The sequence below is a fragment of the Lampetra fluviatilis genome, chromosome 3 (assembly GCF_964198595.1).
Source record: "Lampetra fluviatilis chromosome 3, kcLamFluv1.1, whole genome shotgun sequence".
Taxonomy (NCBI): domain Eukaryota; kingdom Metazoa; phylum Chordata; class Hyperoartia; order Petromyzontiformes; family Petromyzontidae; genus Lampetra; species Lampetra fluviatilis.
In genome coordinates, this window is record NC_136277.1 from 20,705,315 (window position 1) to 20,723,290 (window position 17,976).

Consider the following 17,976-nt stretch of genomic DNA (forward strand, 5'->3'; position numbering starts at 1 on the left):
AAAAAACACAGAAAATGTTTAATTCTCATGTAATTCGATGCACGTTGTTTATTCTCTTTAAGTTTTTTTTTATAACAGCTAACAGGATCCATATCTTTCGATGAATCAACACATCGTTCCGTGCTTATTGCTGACATTTAATGGCCGTGTTATCCCCCGGGGGATGGGTTCAGTGCGGGCATATGTCTTGCGTTTTCCACGTTCATGTTGCTGCTGTCAGAATAAAGTTCATCACCCCCTTGCACTTCGCACCCACACGCATTGCATACGTTTGCTGTTGAAATTATGGGTGGACGGGGTCTTTCGGAGTTGCAAACACCACGAACACTGAAACAAGGGCCCATGCAATCCGCCACTTTTTCCACGGACGGATATTTCTTGTGAATGTTTCACAAATCGAGGCACGCGTGTGAGGATTTATTTTTACAAGCGGTCGATATGGGAGGTTAAGGCCAGGCCAGCCCGCAAATGAACCCCTGAAACAATGGATTACGTATGACATGGCACTCAGAAGTCAATATTTAGCTTACCTACGTATACGCGATTGCACAGCAATACTTGGAATTCACAAAATAACCGAGGGCCCAGCTGTACAATACGGTCCATGTAATCAATAATTTGGGCGAAAAGTGAGTAAAGGCTGGTTGTCTAATCTTTTAGTGATCCGTCAACCCCCATTTATATGCTATCGGCAATACGATTACATGCAAGGTTTGCTTCATCTGGTGCCATGTCACTAAACGAGTGTACCGAGTGGCAGTTTGCCGCGGAGATAATCTCTCCATAAATTATATACTCTCAAACCGTGGCTATGTTTGCACGTGCCATAAACAGGGTGACAGGGCATGGTACGGAGAGCACCTTTGGACTGCTTTGCAGTTAACTATTTCCCGTGTCTGCTGAGGATATTTCAGCAGTTACGGACATGTTTTTTGGGTGCAGCCTATGGCGCTTAATTACTTCATAAGGCACAATGTCAGTTACGTTTCAGTGGCATTTTAATGACATTTAGTAATTAAAATGACGCCAGGCTACCACCAAGGGCGCTGACATGACGAGCACGCCCAGGTGGAGAAGGGCGAGGCGCACAACAATAATGGGAAAATATTGCCACCGTGCAGCTTGAATGCTGCGTCCTTCAGACCATTGCATGGGAGGGAGGTTGATTGATGTTGCACAGGACCACACGCGGTAATTACACAATGGAAATTGAACAAATGTGACCACCCGACAGGCAGCGGTGGTAGGGAGATGGACGATTGTAGACCGGTTTCGCAATTATTTGGACTCATTTGCTCATTCATTTTCTACGGTGACCGAAGACGAGAGGACCACAATGCACTTGTTCAGGAAATGCACTTCATTGTTTTTGCATAATGCACAAACGGCGAGTGCTTTTGACATATTTTTCGTGCATGGAACCAGAGGTGGGACAAAGTCATTGTTATGCAAGTCCAAGTCGAGTCGCAAGTCATCAAATTCATGACTCGAGTCTGACTCGAGTCCAAGTCACATGACTCGAGTCCACATCTCATAGGTGGGACAAAGTCATTGTTATGCAAGTCCAAGTCGAGTCGCAAGTCATCAAATTCATGACTCGAGTCTGACTCGAGTCCAAGTCACATGACTCGAGTCCACACCTCTGCATGGAACTAATCGTATTCCAGCCTGCACCACTGTGCTGTATCAAGTACGGCGATGTTGTAAACACCGAGGCTTGAGCGTCCGTTTGGGGGGTGCTGTGGCGCAACACGTCACGTGTTTAGACCCATTTGTTCGCAATACGAGCAAAGTGTTCACTTAAATTTCGATTTAAAGCTTTCGTGACTGATGGGATTCATCGTCTTGGTTATTTCGGTAAAGTCACGTAGAAGGGAAATAATAAAATAGTAATAAAAAAATAAAGTATTATATTATTGTATTATATAATTTTATTTTATTATGTTTTATTTGTATTACTTTATTATTTCCTTTCTACGTGACTTTACCGAAATAACCAAGAAGAAAAAGTGTTCACTTATCGAGCAGAGTCTGATAAATGTGCGTCCTATGGTGGAAGGGGGCACACGTTGGTCCGCAGCTGTTTGTTTTTAGCGGCTCTCCTGTGCACTGCCCGCGTGTTTGGTGGCGTACGGAAAGGGGGGCTCGTGGTGACACGAAGGGGTGCATTGCGGGAGGGGAGCAGTGGTGGAGCGGCGATTCGCGCTCGGCACCGCGAACCCGGTGACCCGAGTTCGATTCTCGCTCATGGCCAACACCAGCGACTATTATCTGAACCGGTACTGGGCGTCCCCTAGGTCGACTCAGCCTCAAATGAATATCCAGTGCGATGTGTGAACATCGCCCCTCGGCAGACATAGGCGGCCACCCACCCCTCGTGTACCGTGCCAGCCTTCATAAGTTCTTGCTAACAGCACTTGCCCCAACGGTCTGTTCAGGCTCTACGGGGGATCTTTGTATTTGCACTGTGGCTCTTCATGTGTATTCCGGCCTTATTACTTTATTTTAAAATCATAATTTGTATTTCTCACATAAAAAAAATTGTTCAAGAGTGTCAAATGTTGGGGCTGAAACGTAGCTCAGTTTTTAACATGGGAGGAGTGAATTGGAAAACTATGGTCGTTTCACGAGTTTTCGATTTTTGCGGAACGCATCTCGCTCGTTAAACGAGTCGCGCCTGTATGAAGGTGTGGGAACAAGCAAGGGGCTGCAAGCTTCTGGAATAAAAGACAAGGAGTCAACTACAAGTTTAAAGGTTTTATTTGAAATGTAATATCACCGTCCACTTAAAGGGAAATGCAAACATCCTAATTTAAAGATAACATTCAGGTAAAATGCTGAATGATAAAATGAGCTTCAGGGAAAGCATTCCCCTCATGAGCACACTGGGACTCGGAGCGCACCAGACCACAGCCTGCAGGGGTTTCCAGGTCCTCGGATCGGCACTCGACAAGGCCTGGGCCACCTGGTCGCCCAGCGTCGGGTGCAAGATCTGTGGCTGGAAGAGTCCGGTGCTTCATCTTCTTGGTTCTTTCGGTAAAGTCACCACGTAGAAGGGAAGTAATAAAATAAAACATAATAAAATACAATTCTCACGACGTTTCGGCCACAACGCAAGTAGCCGTCCTCAGGTGAAGAACAGGGCTGTTGGAAAGACAGCGTCCGAAGTTGTCTTTCCGACAGACCTGTTCTTCACCTGAGGACGGCTGCTTGCGTTGTGGCCGAAACGTCGTGAGAATTATTTTATCATGTTTTATTTTTATTATTGTATTATTTCCCTTCTGCGTGACTTTACCGAAAGAACCAAGAAGATGAATCCCTGCAGTCACGAAAGCTTTAAATCGAAAAGTCCGGAGCTTCTTTGACGATCGCACCGCGTAGTGTCTGCCCTTGCACGTGGCTCGTGCTGACGTGTCGCCTGCCTGCAAGTGATCGTGTCGGTGTCAACGGAACGATAGACGTCCCCGTACCACCGTTTCGTGTTTGTCTGGGACAAGATTGTCATTGGGAAGTTCTTCTCGATGTTGCGTGTCGGCATTCTGGAGAGCCGGCTTGCACTCACCAAATGAATCTTGTTGTGTTCACTGACCCCGCACCATTTCCCAACGTGTTAGCTAACTGTGCAACAGCACAAATGACGCCTCGCGTGGCCCAGATGCTCCCCACTTCACACTGTTTGCAGGCTGCGATGCCATCTTCAAGAACGTTTCTGCCACCACCAGATTCTGCATCCTGTATTTGAATGGCATCGATGCATATCACGATGCATTTTCCTCCGACGTTTTTTTTTACATGCTTGGTAAAGTTCCTCCTGTTCAGTGGTAGTTCTCTGACGTCAAGAAAGTTGATGAGAGCACGATGCCTGGTTTTTTTCTGCGATTTTCAGCATCCAGCGTGTGGTCTACGACGTAGCATAAATAAGGAACGTCTCGTGAATTTTTCGAGCCTTAAAAATATGTAATAACTTTGTAATGAAATATTAATAAGGCGAAGCAAAGACACCCCCCCCCCCTCTCCAACACTTCACCAGCACACAGAGCAGCGTGATGTAGGACAACAACACCCACATTTACGTCTCCTCCTGTTACGTCGCTTCGCAAATCCGCCGTCACTTTATTTGTAACACCGCTGCCCGACTCGCGTCGCCTTCTACCCCACGCTGAAGTCGCCTGGCAGCATCGTCCCTCCTTGCTCGTATCCGTCGCCTCGGCCTTCGCCTCCACCTGACCCAGTAAATCGCTTTGGACTTACGTCGTTTCCATAGTGGCCGTCGCACTTTCCAGAAAACGCAATCCGCGACGTAAGTCGGGGTATTGCTGTGTGTTCAATCAAGCACACCGCACACCCCCCCCCCCATCCAATGACCAACAGCAAATGCGTGGGGCGGCGTTCATCCCGCCAGTGGATGGACAAATGTTTCGACATTCATTGCATCCTTCTAAATCTAAAACGATGCTCCCTCGGCTGCTGTTTTAGACATTGTAATTGCGTGCAATTAAATATTTGCTACACCACGCACAGGCTTGACTGCGTCAACAACGTGGACGTGTGCTTAGTTATGCAGAAAGGCAATTAAGGTGGTAACACGCCATCTCGTGTTACCACGATTAGCCCCATTCATATACAGTGCGTGATAGTGCAGCACTTGTTTTCATGTAGACAGCCTGCCCCACTGCAGTATGTATCATCCACTGCCCAGGGTCCTATAGACTGAAAGTGGCGTGCAGGATGCGTGCCATGAACATGTAGGCATGTAACCCAGTGCGTGTGGTCGGTTTTTTGTGTGTGTGCCACAGAGGTCGCAAACGGGCTTTGATTCCTTACCCGTACCCGGCCGCACCAGGGTCGCAAACGGGTACCCGTACCCTACCCGATACCCGGCTGCCCGTACCCGGCCGGGTAGGGTACGGGTATCGGGTACCCGATTGCGACCTCTGGGATGAAGCCATGTTGCAGGCGCGGGTGGGTTGATTCTAGGAACTTGAATTGTGAGAAGAGACAAGACGTTGGGAAATGAGTGACAAACGGTGACTCACCAGTGACTCACGGCCTACCCGTACCCGGCCGCACCAGGGTCGCAAACGGGTACCCGTACCCGGCCGGGTACGGGTAGCCGGGTATCGGGTAGGGTGCGGGTATCGGGTACCCGATTGCGAACTCTGGTGTGCCATCATCACCTCTGCATCACGCCATGTTCACAAAGTACCCGCCACAATCGTACATTAAAAACGTGTGCCACTGTAATATTTTACCTTTGAAATTCAGTTTATAATTGTTTTTGACGCCGTGTCTTTATCGCCAGGGCCCTATACATCGCATCTGATCTTAGTCATCTAACAGAGTAAATTAGACTATAAACGATTGTGACCAACTGAGTAGCGAGCTGATGGCCATTCTAATTACGTTTCAAAAAGGCTTGAAAGCTGACATTTGGCAAAAACATATTCGAGTCTATGATTCATTATAAATGTAAACATCACAAAGCCAACATTTACGAATTTTTGTTCCCAGAAATTATGGCCGGAGGTTGATCGATTTTACTCAGCGGGCCGGCTCAGCATCAGTGGAGCAAGTAAAAGTCGCTTCCTCCCCCGTGGAGGATGATGCCAAACCCGACTTCTGGTTACCAGTCTTTAAAATATTAAGCAGATACAGTGTACACATTGTCATTTAAAAAAATGTATATATTTTTTATACTGTAACACATTTTTTTTGTTCCTGGGTAGTAAGTGTTATTTCCTAATTGCTTATGCCTCAAAAGTACAGAAAATGGCCCGTTTTCTCATTGAAAATAGAAAAATTTCAAAATATCACTGTCCTGGTCACAAAAGCAAAGTTTGTGTGGAATAATAGCCATTTTCTATACGTTTGAGGCATAAGCAATTAGGAAATGACACTTACTACCCAGGAACAAACATTATGTTACACAGTGTAATTCCCACTTGTCTTCTGAGAGGCGCAAGAAGGAACCTTGGCGCCAAATGACCCCCAGAGCTCTGCAGTCCTCTATATATTAAGGCGTTCTAGGCCAATTACACATAGGAGGAACCCGAAAAAATCCGGAGAAAGCCCATGAAAATGGAACAGATGGAGTCCCACCTTGCTCCTGGCAAGCCGAGGGGATGACACCTCCTCAAACTCTAACGGATTACAGACGTAATCGACCGCCAGACATTCCCAATTCAAGAAACGCATTTAGCTCATCGATCACACTCTCAATAGTGCTGTTTGTTTAGCTGGCTGCTTGCCGATTTTTTTTATTTTTTTAGGGGCTAGCTTTTGACCCTGTGCTTCGGAACCGTAATATAAAAGAAATGTATACAATTATTACCACGGTGACCCATTAGAGCAAGGCAGCAGGGCTCACCCGGCTTTGATCGCGATATCATTGCTCGTCGGCTCAGACAATCGGTTGGGTGGGGAATGGTGGTGGGTCAGGGTGCTGCGGCTGCGTTGTGCTTTGGCGAGGCCAACGCGCTCGCCGGTCGCGTTAGCAACGCCGCCTCGCCGCTTTAAACAGGTGTTACAACATACCTGGCAACTCTCCCCCTACCACCACCACTCTCTCTCTCCTGCGTGCCTGTCACCGGCACGGCATGCACACCCACTCCACGCCCATGACTACATCATCGTCATCATCGACAGCAGCAGCAGCGGGAGGCAGAGAAGAAAGCGGCAGCAGCAGTAGCAGCAGTCGTCAGCCTGCCCCGGTGAGCAGAGCAAGTGCGCTGGGTGGGAGGGTGTCGTTAGCTCCACACTGGCTCGATACATGCGTGGCGCCAATGTTGAAGCTGCTTTAAAAAAAAGCCCTGCTGTTGTTGTTGTTGTTGATGCTGCAGCCTCGGGTTAGATGTGTGTCAGTTCAATTGGAGATTATTTGACGTTTTAATTGCAGGAGAGGATTTTTTTTTAATTGAAGAAGCGTTGGTGTATGATTATTACTGCGGGAGTGTTGGATTTATTTCAACCTGTTGTATTGCTCGATGTGATATTTAATTTTCAGTGATGATGTCCTAAGCATGTTTATATTTTCAATCATTATGAAGAATATATTCCAGGCACTTCATCCAACAGTGGATTTACGGAGGTTGTGATTGAATTAGTATCGGTAGCCTATTAAAAAAAAAAACATTTATATGTGCTGTCATAGTACAGAGACGCACAACTTCTCATAGCAGCATTGGGTGAGTAAGTGGTGAGTATGTGAGTGAGTAGGTAAGTAGTGAGTGAGTAGGTGAGTGAGTAGGTGAGTGTGAGTGAGTAGGTGGTGAGTGGCGAGTGAGTAGGTGAGTGGTGAGTAGGTAAGTGGTGAGTTAGTAGGTGAGTGAGTTGGTGAGTGAGTTGGTGATTGAGTGGCGAGTGAGTCGGTGAGTAAGTGGTTAGTAGGTGGTGAGTGAGTGGTAAGTGGTGAGTGAGTGAGTGGTGAGTGGCGAGTGAGTGGCGACTGGGTAGGCAAGTGAGTAGGCGAGTGAGTAGGTGAGTGAGTAGGCGAGTGAGTAGGTGAGTGAGTAGGCGAGTGAGTAGGTGAGTGAGTAGGCGAATGAGTGGTGAGTAAGTGATGACTGAGTAGGTGGTGAGTGAGTAGGCGACTGACTGAGCGACTGAGCGAGCGACTGAGCGAGCGAGCGAGCTGTATATAAGCGCGTGCGCTCTTTGAAGAGTTTCAGTCGTCACAGCTCCGCACGTGGCGAATGACCGCGCGGCGGTGCGTGCACCCCCCCCCCCCCCCCGTTTATATACCAACGGGGTCCTTATTACTGCTGCTGCTGCCGCTGCGCCTACGGCTGTGAGTTTGTATAGACAGAAGGTTGACGAGGATAAGGAGGAGCGCGGACATGCCCAGCTTGTTCGCTCGGCACAGCTCCGGGATCGACTGGTGCGAGGGCAACTATCGACACTCGAACAGCATTGCCGAGTTCTACAACACGGTGAGTGCGGACACATACACACACGCGCACGCGCGCGCGCACGCACGCGCACGCACGCGCACGGACACACGCGCGCACACACACGCGCGCACGCACACGCACACACATGGACACGCACACGCACGCACGCGCGCGCGCATACGCACGCACGCGGACACGCGCGCAAGCAACTATTTAAAGTCCAGGGGTGGGGAACGTCCGACCAGCGGGCCGTACAAGGCAGCCCGCGAAATCATTTGGTGTGGCCCTGCCAAGGCAACCGCAGGCAGGACTCGAAATTCAATAAATCGAGGAGCAAACCTGGAAAAGCAGTTGCGAGTAGCAGCAACATCATCAATAGCAGCTAACATCACACGCCTCGCCCAAAGAGAAGCAGTTCCAGCCATCGCATTTGGGGCGAGTTAATTAAATGCTTGAGCAAATATAACGGGATAATTTTTCAGTTGTAAATACAGTATCCAAATGGCCCTTGGCAGAAAAAAAGGTTCCACACCCCTGATTTTTAAACTAATAAACTCGAAACTCGTTTTTGTTCGTTTTAAACCAAGCGAGACACCTCCGATGAGCAATGGTTTGGCTACGTGCGGTGCGAAAGAAGTTCAACTCTGAGCTCTTTTTCGGACGCGACCTGGCCACCACAAATGATAACATCAACGAAGTGGGCTCATAACGTGGACATCTAAACGCTCGATGTTGATTCTAATTGTGGAGGGGAAACACTGGAGGATCCGGAGAAAAATCCACGCGACCACGGGGAGAGAGACACCGCAAACTCCAAATATACAGCAGGCGCCGGGGTCGGGATCGAACCCACGACCTCCTGTAGACCAGGCGAGATAGTTAACATCTCGGGAGAGAGACACCGCAAACTTCAAATATACAGCAGGTGTCTGGGTCGGGATCGAAACCCACGACCTCCTGCAGACCAGGCGAGGGAGTTAACATCTCGGGGAGAAATACACCGTAAACTCCAAATATACAGCAGGTGTCTGGGTCGGGATCGAAACCCACGACCTCCTGTAGACCAGGCGAGGTAGTTAACATCGCGGCGAGATGTTACCCTCCGCCGCTCTCACCCCTCTCTCTATCTCTCTCGCAGGGCTATCAGCAGCATGTGTATTTGTCCTGGCGGAATCCGATGAGCTATGAAGCTCTTTTCCACAGATGTCCAGTCGGGGCATGGGGGTCAGCAAGGTTGCAACAACGCAACTGGTCAGTTCAGTGCGCGCCTTCGTACGGGCTCGTATTAGCCAGGGCTGCCTGCCTCTCAGATATCGCCTAGTCTCGACCGGGAATCGAAAGTAGGATTAGTACCGTGGCAGGAGAGAGAGAGAGGGGGGGGGAGGTTGAGACGGCTTGAGATAAGTTCAGTGCGCCAATCACTGCGCCACCGCTCACCCTTCCAATGTCGCCACGGCTGTTACCGCTCAGAGAGGCGCCTCCTGTCCACCCCATTGCGCAGACGGCGTTGCCTGTGAAACAGCTGCGCAAAAAAAAAAACTGTGTCCGTGCGCGTTATATAAACAGGTTGTCGCTCTGCTCTGCGGTAGGGCCATTGCCCGAAGCGTCTGACTATTTATAGCTAGGGTTTTCTCACGTGGCTATGTCCCCGAAACATTGCTTTGTGACAGAGGTCGCAACCGGGTACCCGATACCCGTACCCTACCCGATACCCGGCTACCCGTTCCCGGCCGGGTACGGGTAGCCGTTTGCTACCCTGGTGCGGCCGGGTACGGGTACGGGTAGGCCGTGAGTCACTGGTGAGTCACCGTTTGTCACTCATTTTGAGTAGGGTACGGGTAGGGAACGGGTACCCGTACCCGGCCGGGTACGGGTACCCATTTGCGACCCTGGTGCGGCCGGGTACGGGTAAGGAATCAAAACCCGTTTGCGACCTCTGCTTGGTAATGCGATTGCGTCCCTCCCCCACTACCACCACCGCACCACTTCTCGACAAGACAGCTCGTCGAAGAGCGAAGAGCGAGCCTTGTGAACAGCGCTGGCTGGCAGCGGGTCTCTCAGTCCCCGCGATGTTGAGGATAGCGCCTCGTGATGAGCTCGTTGAGATTGTCACAAAAGACGCCGAGACATTGACATGAAATGTCCCCCGCTGCAAATTAGTTTTTTTTAGCGGGGGAGTCTCTGTCGCTCCCAGTACTGAGTTCGTCTGCGCTGCGTAGAAGGCTCCCCTAAAAACGTCACCGATTATCTGCTCGCGTTCCCTGTTTAGGGACCACGGTGTTATTGACGAATGTGCCGATCGTTTGTTGTTGTATTTTCATTTGTTATTCATTCTTGCCTGAGCCACCTTCCAACCAACGCAGCGTCGCACTGGCACGGCATGCGTGCTGATGCTCGCAGGTGTCAATAGGCAGCAGCAGCAGCAGCGGCGCCGGTGATGATTGTGGCCAGCTTGTTATTACTGGCCCTGCAGGGTAATCCCAACCCGTGTCCTTAAATTGGGGGGGGGGGCTTCTCCGCTGCCACGGAGATTGCAGAGTTTGCTAAGAGACGACACGAGATATCCCGTGTGCACCCGGGGGGGGGGGGCGAGGGAGCTTCAGCGCCTCCGCTGTTTTATCAGCTGTGTCGTGTTTCACATCAATTACCGCCGCGTGCTCTTCACCCCCCACCCACCCACCTCCCCTCTCCTCCCACTGTGACTCCACAAAGCGACTAAGCCCGATGCAGCGCCGGCAGGAAACAACATGCGCACACATATCGTATCGGTGTCTCTACAAATGCAGTTTCTGCACATACCATATCGGTGTCTCTACAAATGCAGTAAATGCAGAAACCGTACGGGTATAGAAATTTCGATTAAAAGCTTTCGTGACTGCAGGGATTCATCTTCTTGGTTCTTTCGGTAAAGTCACGTAGAATGGCAATAATAAAATAATAAAAATAAAACATAATAAAATAATTCTCACGACGTTTCGGCCACAACGCAAGCAGCCGTCCTCAGGTCTGTCGATAAGACAGACTCTGTCTTATCGACAGACCTGTTCTCCAGAGTCTGTCTTATCGACAGACCTGTTCTTCACCTGAGGACGGCTGCTTGCGTTGTGGCCGACACGTCGTGAGAATTATTTTATTATGTTTTATTTTTATTATTTCCATTCTACGTGACTTTACCGAAAGAACCAAGAAGAAAAAGGGTATAGAAATGTTCATCGGCCCATGTTGGGCTTTCCAGACAAATATTTTCAAGCAGGTGACCAGTTTTCACCTGCTCGGTCTCATCAGCAGCCAGGCTTATTAAACACGTGTTGCTCGAGTACCCGATGTTAGTGGCAAGAGCGCCCCATATAAACTATGGGGGCCCTGTGGAACGCAACAAAAATATAATGCCGCACGCAAACTCATCACGTGCTGTCGTGGTGCATTGTGGATTAAAGCATAAATATAGACATCAACATTGTGGGTCTCATCAGCAGAATCGGGATACTGTACAGCACAGTACTTCGTTTCAATGATCCTAAAATGACAGGGTGAGATTACCCAAGGGAAAACGAGACTTTATTTCAAAAGCCTCATCACGTTTCCCAGCAATCCATCTCAATACACGTATTACATGTTTTTAACACTTGCATCAGTAAGGCATGGGACCTTCGTTCTCACGGTATCCAATCACCTGTTGAGAAGGTAAGTGTGGGGCACGACAACTTAGTGGAGTTATGTATAGCTGTAGCCACATGAGTTTCTGAGGATCGGCCTCCTGCCTACAGTACTGCACACGTAATCTTACAACAGCGATTATTTGTATTGCAGTACCATTCATTCTGCATCCACGCCATCTGATCACGTTTCTAAATTTAAGAGTAAATTTAAGAGTAACTATTTGGCCTTAAGAGTAACTATTTGGCAATTAATCATCAACCATGAGCTAGCAACTACTGGATGGAGGCCTACATCCAAGGTATCAATCCCTCGTGATCTGGTGAGGCAACACATTTATCTGTCGCCTGCACATGGTTTATCTCACCACTCCATCTCTGCAATGGTCATCCTCTCAAACGTGTTCATCCCTTTGGCTTCCGTTCTATCGTCCGTCTTGACCATTGATCATCCCTTCTGCCAAAATCCCACTTTTCTTCATAGTCAATATTATGTCTACAACTTGAAATGTATTCTCTGATCCATGTTTTCCTCTCCGTGTCTCTCAGCGTTATTCTCATCATGAATCTAGCTCGGCTCATTTGCACAATGCTTTGCTTTGTTGTTGTCCACGTCCTTGTTGGCAATTAATAATGGTAATTTGTTATACAAACAAAATGCAGGCACCCAAGTTGTTGCCCACACGGTCCATTTAATAACTCATGTTAATGCGTTAACTTTAAGGTATTTATAATGTAATATTTTTTTTCTGCATCGTTGAATTGTTTTATGTTTTGATGCATTCATATAAGGCCAGGTCTCCTTCGGATAGGTCCTCTATCTGTACAGTACGTGTCCTTTATTAACCAAGTGAAATCCTGGTGGGAATTTTCGCCCAGTCAGGGAATATGTGTAAGCATACACACATAGGAATCCGTCAGGGGCATCATGTTTTTGTATGATACAGTTAAATTACAGGTCAAACTTGCATGATGGTATCTGGGGCTATGACACTGGCACACGAAAGCCTAATATTGCGAGCGATGTCACAGGATCTTTAGCGTCCTCTTTACAGCCGATAGCATGCTGCGGAAATGACACATACAAACTACTCGGCAAGCATTTCTCGTTCTAATATATACTGTCTACCATATTCGTCCAGACTGTAACATGCTCTGTAAAGTAAGACACAACCCCAGTGTGACCGTTATCGATAAAGTTAGACAAATCTGGTCAAGTGCAAATACAGTACCTACCGGATTACAAGGTTGCATCTCCAACTATTGCTTTAAAACACAAATCAAAGAGTGCATTTCATAATGGGGTATCTATGCGGTGTCCTATCTTTGTCTCCTAGCCTTTTTACAATTTCACTGAAGTGAGAGGGCAACGGTTTGTTAATACCAACTCTCGCAATTACAACTTTGTCAGTTCTATTCTTGCGTGTGGCAATATGTTCAGGGGCTAAATCCCAAAGTCGAGGTATCTAATTCTAGATTTGAAGCTTTCGTGACTGCAAGGATTCATATTCTTAGGGGTTTTTTTCGGTAAATTCACGTAGGTAAAAAATTAAAATTAATAAAAGTAAAATAAAATAAAGATCACGACGTTTCGGAGGCAACACAAGCTTCCGTCTTCAGGTGGAACCGTCACAGCACGCTTGCTGTATCAAATGATAAATTTCTCATTTGATACAGCAAGCGTGCCACCTGAAGACGGAAGCTTGTGTTGCCTCCGAAACGTCGTGATTTTTATTTTATTTTTTATTTTACTTTTATTAATTTACATTTTTTTACCTACGTGACTTTACCGAAAAAACCCAAGAATATGAATCGAGGTATATAAGCCACGAGAGGGCTTCAGGAGACAGTTCGTCTAGTTTTGCTGTCCCTCCGTTGAAGGGGTGCAGACCACAGTGATTTATTTTATGGCCACTATGGCAAACACGTGGCTTGTCTTTAATATCCCATTCGTGAAGGATATGTGCACGTCAGCCTGTTGATGTTCAGACGTGGTCACTGGTGTACATCAGTGTCTTCAGGGAATGTCAACGTCAGGAGGTGTATGTTTGGGACTCGAATATTGTGATAATTCTGGACGGCCACATTGTTCCACTCTGTTTGTCAGATCCTCATCTGAATGAAGGCCTCCTCACACCATGTCAGTCAAAGTCATTCTTTGACCATGCTTCACCACCCCGATCAATGCAGGTTGGCAAAGAGCAGTGGGTGGGATGGCCAGGACCGTTGAGATATCATGCGCCACTGACTTTAGCCGTGGCCGGGAATTGAACTCAGGTTTTCAGGTTCATAACGCTGTCCACAATGGCATGTCGGTGGCACTTAATGTTGCTTGAAAGCACACGGGCTATAAATAAGATGAATCAGAAAATTCCCAGACTTACAAAACACCCACAAACTGCCCGTGCAATTGCACCGCGACACATTCCGCCGCTCCTGACGCGGTTATCTGACTTCACCACCTGAAAGTGAATCGCAGCTGCATCTACGTCAGCCAAACAAAAGAAGAAGAACCGCTGTGCAACAAAAATCCCTTGACACTACTCGTAATACTTGGTCACCTTATTCGCGAACCGATTCCACCAAAACACGTGAGTTTGGCTCGTTGGTTCGATCCCGACCCTGACGCCTGGATATTTGGAGTTTGCATGTTCTCCCCGTGGTCGTGTGGACTTTTCTCGGGATCCTCCGGTTTTCCCCTCCGCATTTAGAAACATGCGTTTCGAGTGTTTGGCTGTTATAGATTTCCACGTGATGAAAAGCCACTTCGTTGTGGCCAGGTCGCTTATGAAAAAAGAGCTACAGCAAACAGCTCAGTGGGCCTTGCCGGGTAAACAAAACAAAACATTTCATACTGAGCCGACTTCACATTAATTATTCACGTAATTTCCACAAATGTATAAGGGGGTGGGGAGTGGTGGCGCAGTGGTTCATGCGCTCCGTTGTGAACCCGGCGACTCGACTTTGATTTCCGTCCATGGCGAACGTCAGTGGCGAGTGACGGCCACTTCACCAACATGAAGAACTCTTCACCAACATGAAGAAATCTTCACCAACATAAAGAACGCTTCACCAACATGAACAACGCTTCACCAACCTGAACAACGCTTCACCAACATGAAGAACGCTTCACTAACCTGAACAACGCTTCACCAACATGAAGAACTCTTCACCAACATGAAAAATTCTCCATCAACCTGAAGGGCGCTTCACCAACATGAAGAACGCTTCATCAGCCTGAAGAACATTTCACCATCATGAAGAACACTTCACCATCATTAAGAACACTTCACCATCATGAAGAACGCTTCACCAACATGAAGAACGCTTCACCATCATGAAGAACGCTTTACCATCATGAAGAACGCTTCACCAACATGAAGAACGCTTCACCAACCTGCACTGACCCGCATGACGCAGTATCGTTCAACACCCCCCTCCCTGCCCCCCATGACGAATGTGAGAAGGCCTTCATCTCGCGGCGGATTGAGAACTGATCGTAACATTTACGATGCATCACTTTGAACAAAACTGGGTCAGCCGTGTATTGCTTGGGCACTGTGCCGAGCGAATCGATGTCGTAGCTCCATTGGGCTTCACGCAGTCAAGTGTGTTGGACAAAGAAAGTGCATCACGGGATTTGCAGTGTTCACGAGGTGCTTGGAACGACGTGTTAGGTGTCCCTGTAACATCCAATTATGAACTCATGGGCAGAGTGAACATTCGCACGTCATCCAGCTTTCACAGCGGCCGATGTTATCGCTATGCACAGCGACGTGAAGGCAAGAGAAGCGTGCAGTTTGGTTTGGGAAAGTTATGCTGGAGCTCCATCTGTTCTTGACGTACAGGACAGTTCGTAATTGCTTGTCAGCTTGGCACATTCACCATGTGCGTAAGTATGAGTTATTCAACCGCACGGCGTACGGGGAGGCTTTCATCCAGCGGTTGCTTGACAGAGGGCTGTACATTTATTGTGATTGCAGTTCATCTTTGTGGCACAGAGTCAATAAGTATTTGATCACGACGTGCAATAAATAAAGAGTCAAATGCAAGCAGGTGGAAACCAATTTCTTCATACTCTGCCTTATCGCTGCCACCCTCCCTTCCCCATGGCGTCTGGGGAGAAGATAATTTTAAGTGACGGAGGCAGTGGCATACCAAGGCCTCTATTAGTTGTTGGCTGATGCTGCAATGGCTTAATGTAACCAACACACCACACATACATCTCATCTCCACAAATGACAGCATGCGACATTTCAGCTGGATTAAGTGTCTCGCTGATGTACGGCGGCATTCAACCCATCACTCACTTGCCAGGGCTGCATAATTAAACCGAACATTCGGTCAGGCCGGCGTTTCCAGAATGACCACACCAGGCAATTGGCTTGACATATACTGAACACCATTAGTAATAACTTGATCAACCGCTTTTGCTAGCCCTGTTGTCAAGGCTCAACAGAGACGTCAATCTGGATTGGGATAGGGCTGTAACACACCCTTGGAACAAACAGGCCACAAATGCAATAGCTCTCAACTGATACATTTCCATGTCTGTCAGCTAACAGGTTGACAGCGTCCGATATACACAGTGCCTGGTGCACACTGAGGTCAACCTCAGTACCCGTAGCGTGGTTGGAATAGACCCTGGTGCAAGCAATGGAATGGGGCCTCCCGTACTCTTTTTCCCGTTCTTCGCATTCGCTTAAACGATGAAGCATAAGCTTCCCCAGACATACGTAAATAATATACATTCGCCACTTATTATGTGTACGTGCTCCATATTCCTCTATATTTGAGCTGGAAATGCTGGCACCTGTACGGCCGCACAATTCTCATTTCCTGTTAGATCAGTAATTAAGCCATCAGCCAAAGGAAAAACAGCTGAGTGGCATGCTTTGCTGACCTCTAGGCTAAACTACTGTTGTCAAAAATAAAGCCATTGGAAATAGATATTTCTGCGTAACAAAGTAAATGAATCAAGGTGAATTTATCTGTATCACTCGCTTTGTGTTGTTTAAACCAATGGAATAGCATGCCTGGCATGGGCCCTCGTGCAAGGAATACTATTTATACTTTTTTTTATTTTACCAGGCAAGGCCCTCTGAACTATGTAGCTCTTTTTCAAAAGCGACCTGGCCACAAATGATATCTCAACGAAGCGGCTTATCACGTGGGAATTGATAGCAGCCAAATACTCTAAACGCGTGTTTCTAAACGTGGAGGGAAGAACCGGAGGACCCGGAGATAAATCCACGCAACCACGGGCAGAGAGACCTGCAAACTCCAAATATGCAAGCGTCAGGGTCGGGATCGAACCCACGACCTCCTGTATATCAGGCGAGGTAGTTAACGTCTCACCACCGCAGTGCCGTAATGAAATGGGGGGCCCCTGTCAAATTCAGCATCTAGGCCACTCCAGCCCATGGGCCCCACCTGTACACTCGAAAGCCACACGGCTGTTTACCAAGTGCAACACATTATTTGGTGATCCTTCGTTGGCAATGGTGCACAAGTGCAAATACCCCCCCCCCCCAAATGAACAAATTCATCAATAACGCTGCCTTAAAAGGAACAAAAATGTAGAATCGGTGACATTCTGAGCAATGGCCCTTCGTGTACTATTAGCGCCATTGCCTATTTAATGTTTTTACTTTTCATGCCACAGCGTTATTGACGATTGTGTTCAGTTTTATGTTCGCTATGTCTGCACACGAGTTGAGACGTGAAGCTGACGGGCAAAGCTTAGCAACAGGTGCAGATCGGAGAGTGTCGTTGAGATCCACATGACTCAATAAGCACTGATTATGGTTTAAAATATCCAGGTTTTAACCTTAACTTGAGAAAACACATTTGGATGATCAAGATTGCAATTTCCCTCACCTGGCCGTCAACTTTAGCCGTGTGGTTTTATTATGGTTATTGCTGTGTTGTGGTGCTGGCCACCCACCCCCCTCGTGTACCGCTAACAGCACTTGCCCAAAAACATCTGTTAGGGCTATAAGTGGGCCCTTTGTCTTTTTTCTGTGTCGTGAACTCTCATTTAGTGTGGCACTGGGGTCTTCGGCAGCTGATAGATGTAATCTGATTGAGGGCACAGGAAGTTACCTATACAGTCAGTACCGGCTGCGAGTCACCCTTAGAGATTGACAATCCCAGTGCTATCAGCACAGCACGTGGCCACAAACAAACACGTGCTGGGCATGACGTAGTTCTGTCGCAATGTGCAGGATGAAAGCTGCTGCTATTGAGCAACAGGCGCTGTAACAAATCGTATCGCGCGGTTGGACTATCCGCCTCTCACACGACCGCCACTATCACGCACAACGCCGTGACGTACGTGACGACATACGTGCATAACGTAGCACAGCGATGTGCAATATATCCCGTGGGTAAAAACAAAGCGCGCATGCAAAGCCGTGTGTGAGTGTGTC

The 17,976-nt window shown here is 47.9% G+C and overlaps 1 protein-coding gene across 3 annotated transcripts in view; it reads left to right on the forward strand.

The window, feature by feature from the left end:
- Positions 1-6,671: 6,671 nt before the first annotated feature.
- The window catches only part of ACER1 (alkaline ceramidase 1), a 33,703-nt gene continuing 22,398 nt past the window's right edge, over positions 6,672-17,976 (forward strand). Inside the window, exons 1-2 of one of the 3 annotated variants that reach the window (XM_078884804.1) lie at positions 6,672-6,710; positions 7,801-7,928. In XM_078884804.1, coding sequence (XP_078740930.1) covers positions 7,836-7,928 — 93 coding nt within the window. In that variant the 5' untranslated portion in view covers positions 6,672-6,710; positions 7,801-7,835. The other 2 variants (XM_078884799.1, XM_078884792.1) reach the window with 2 other exon arrangements.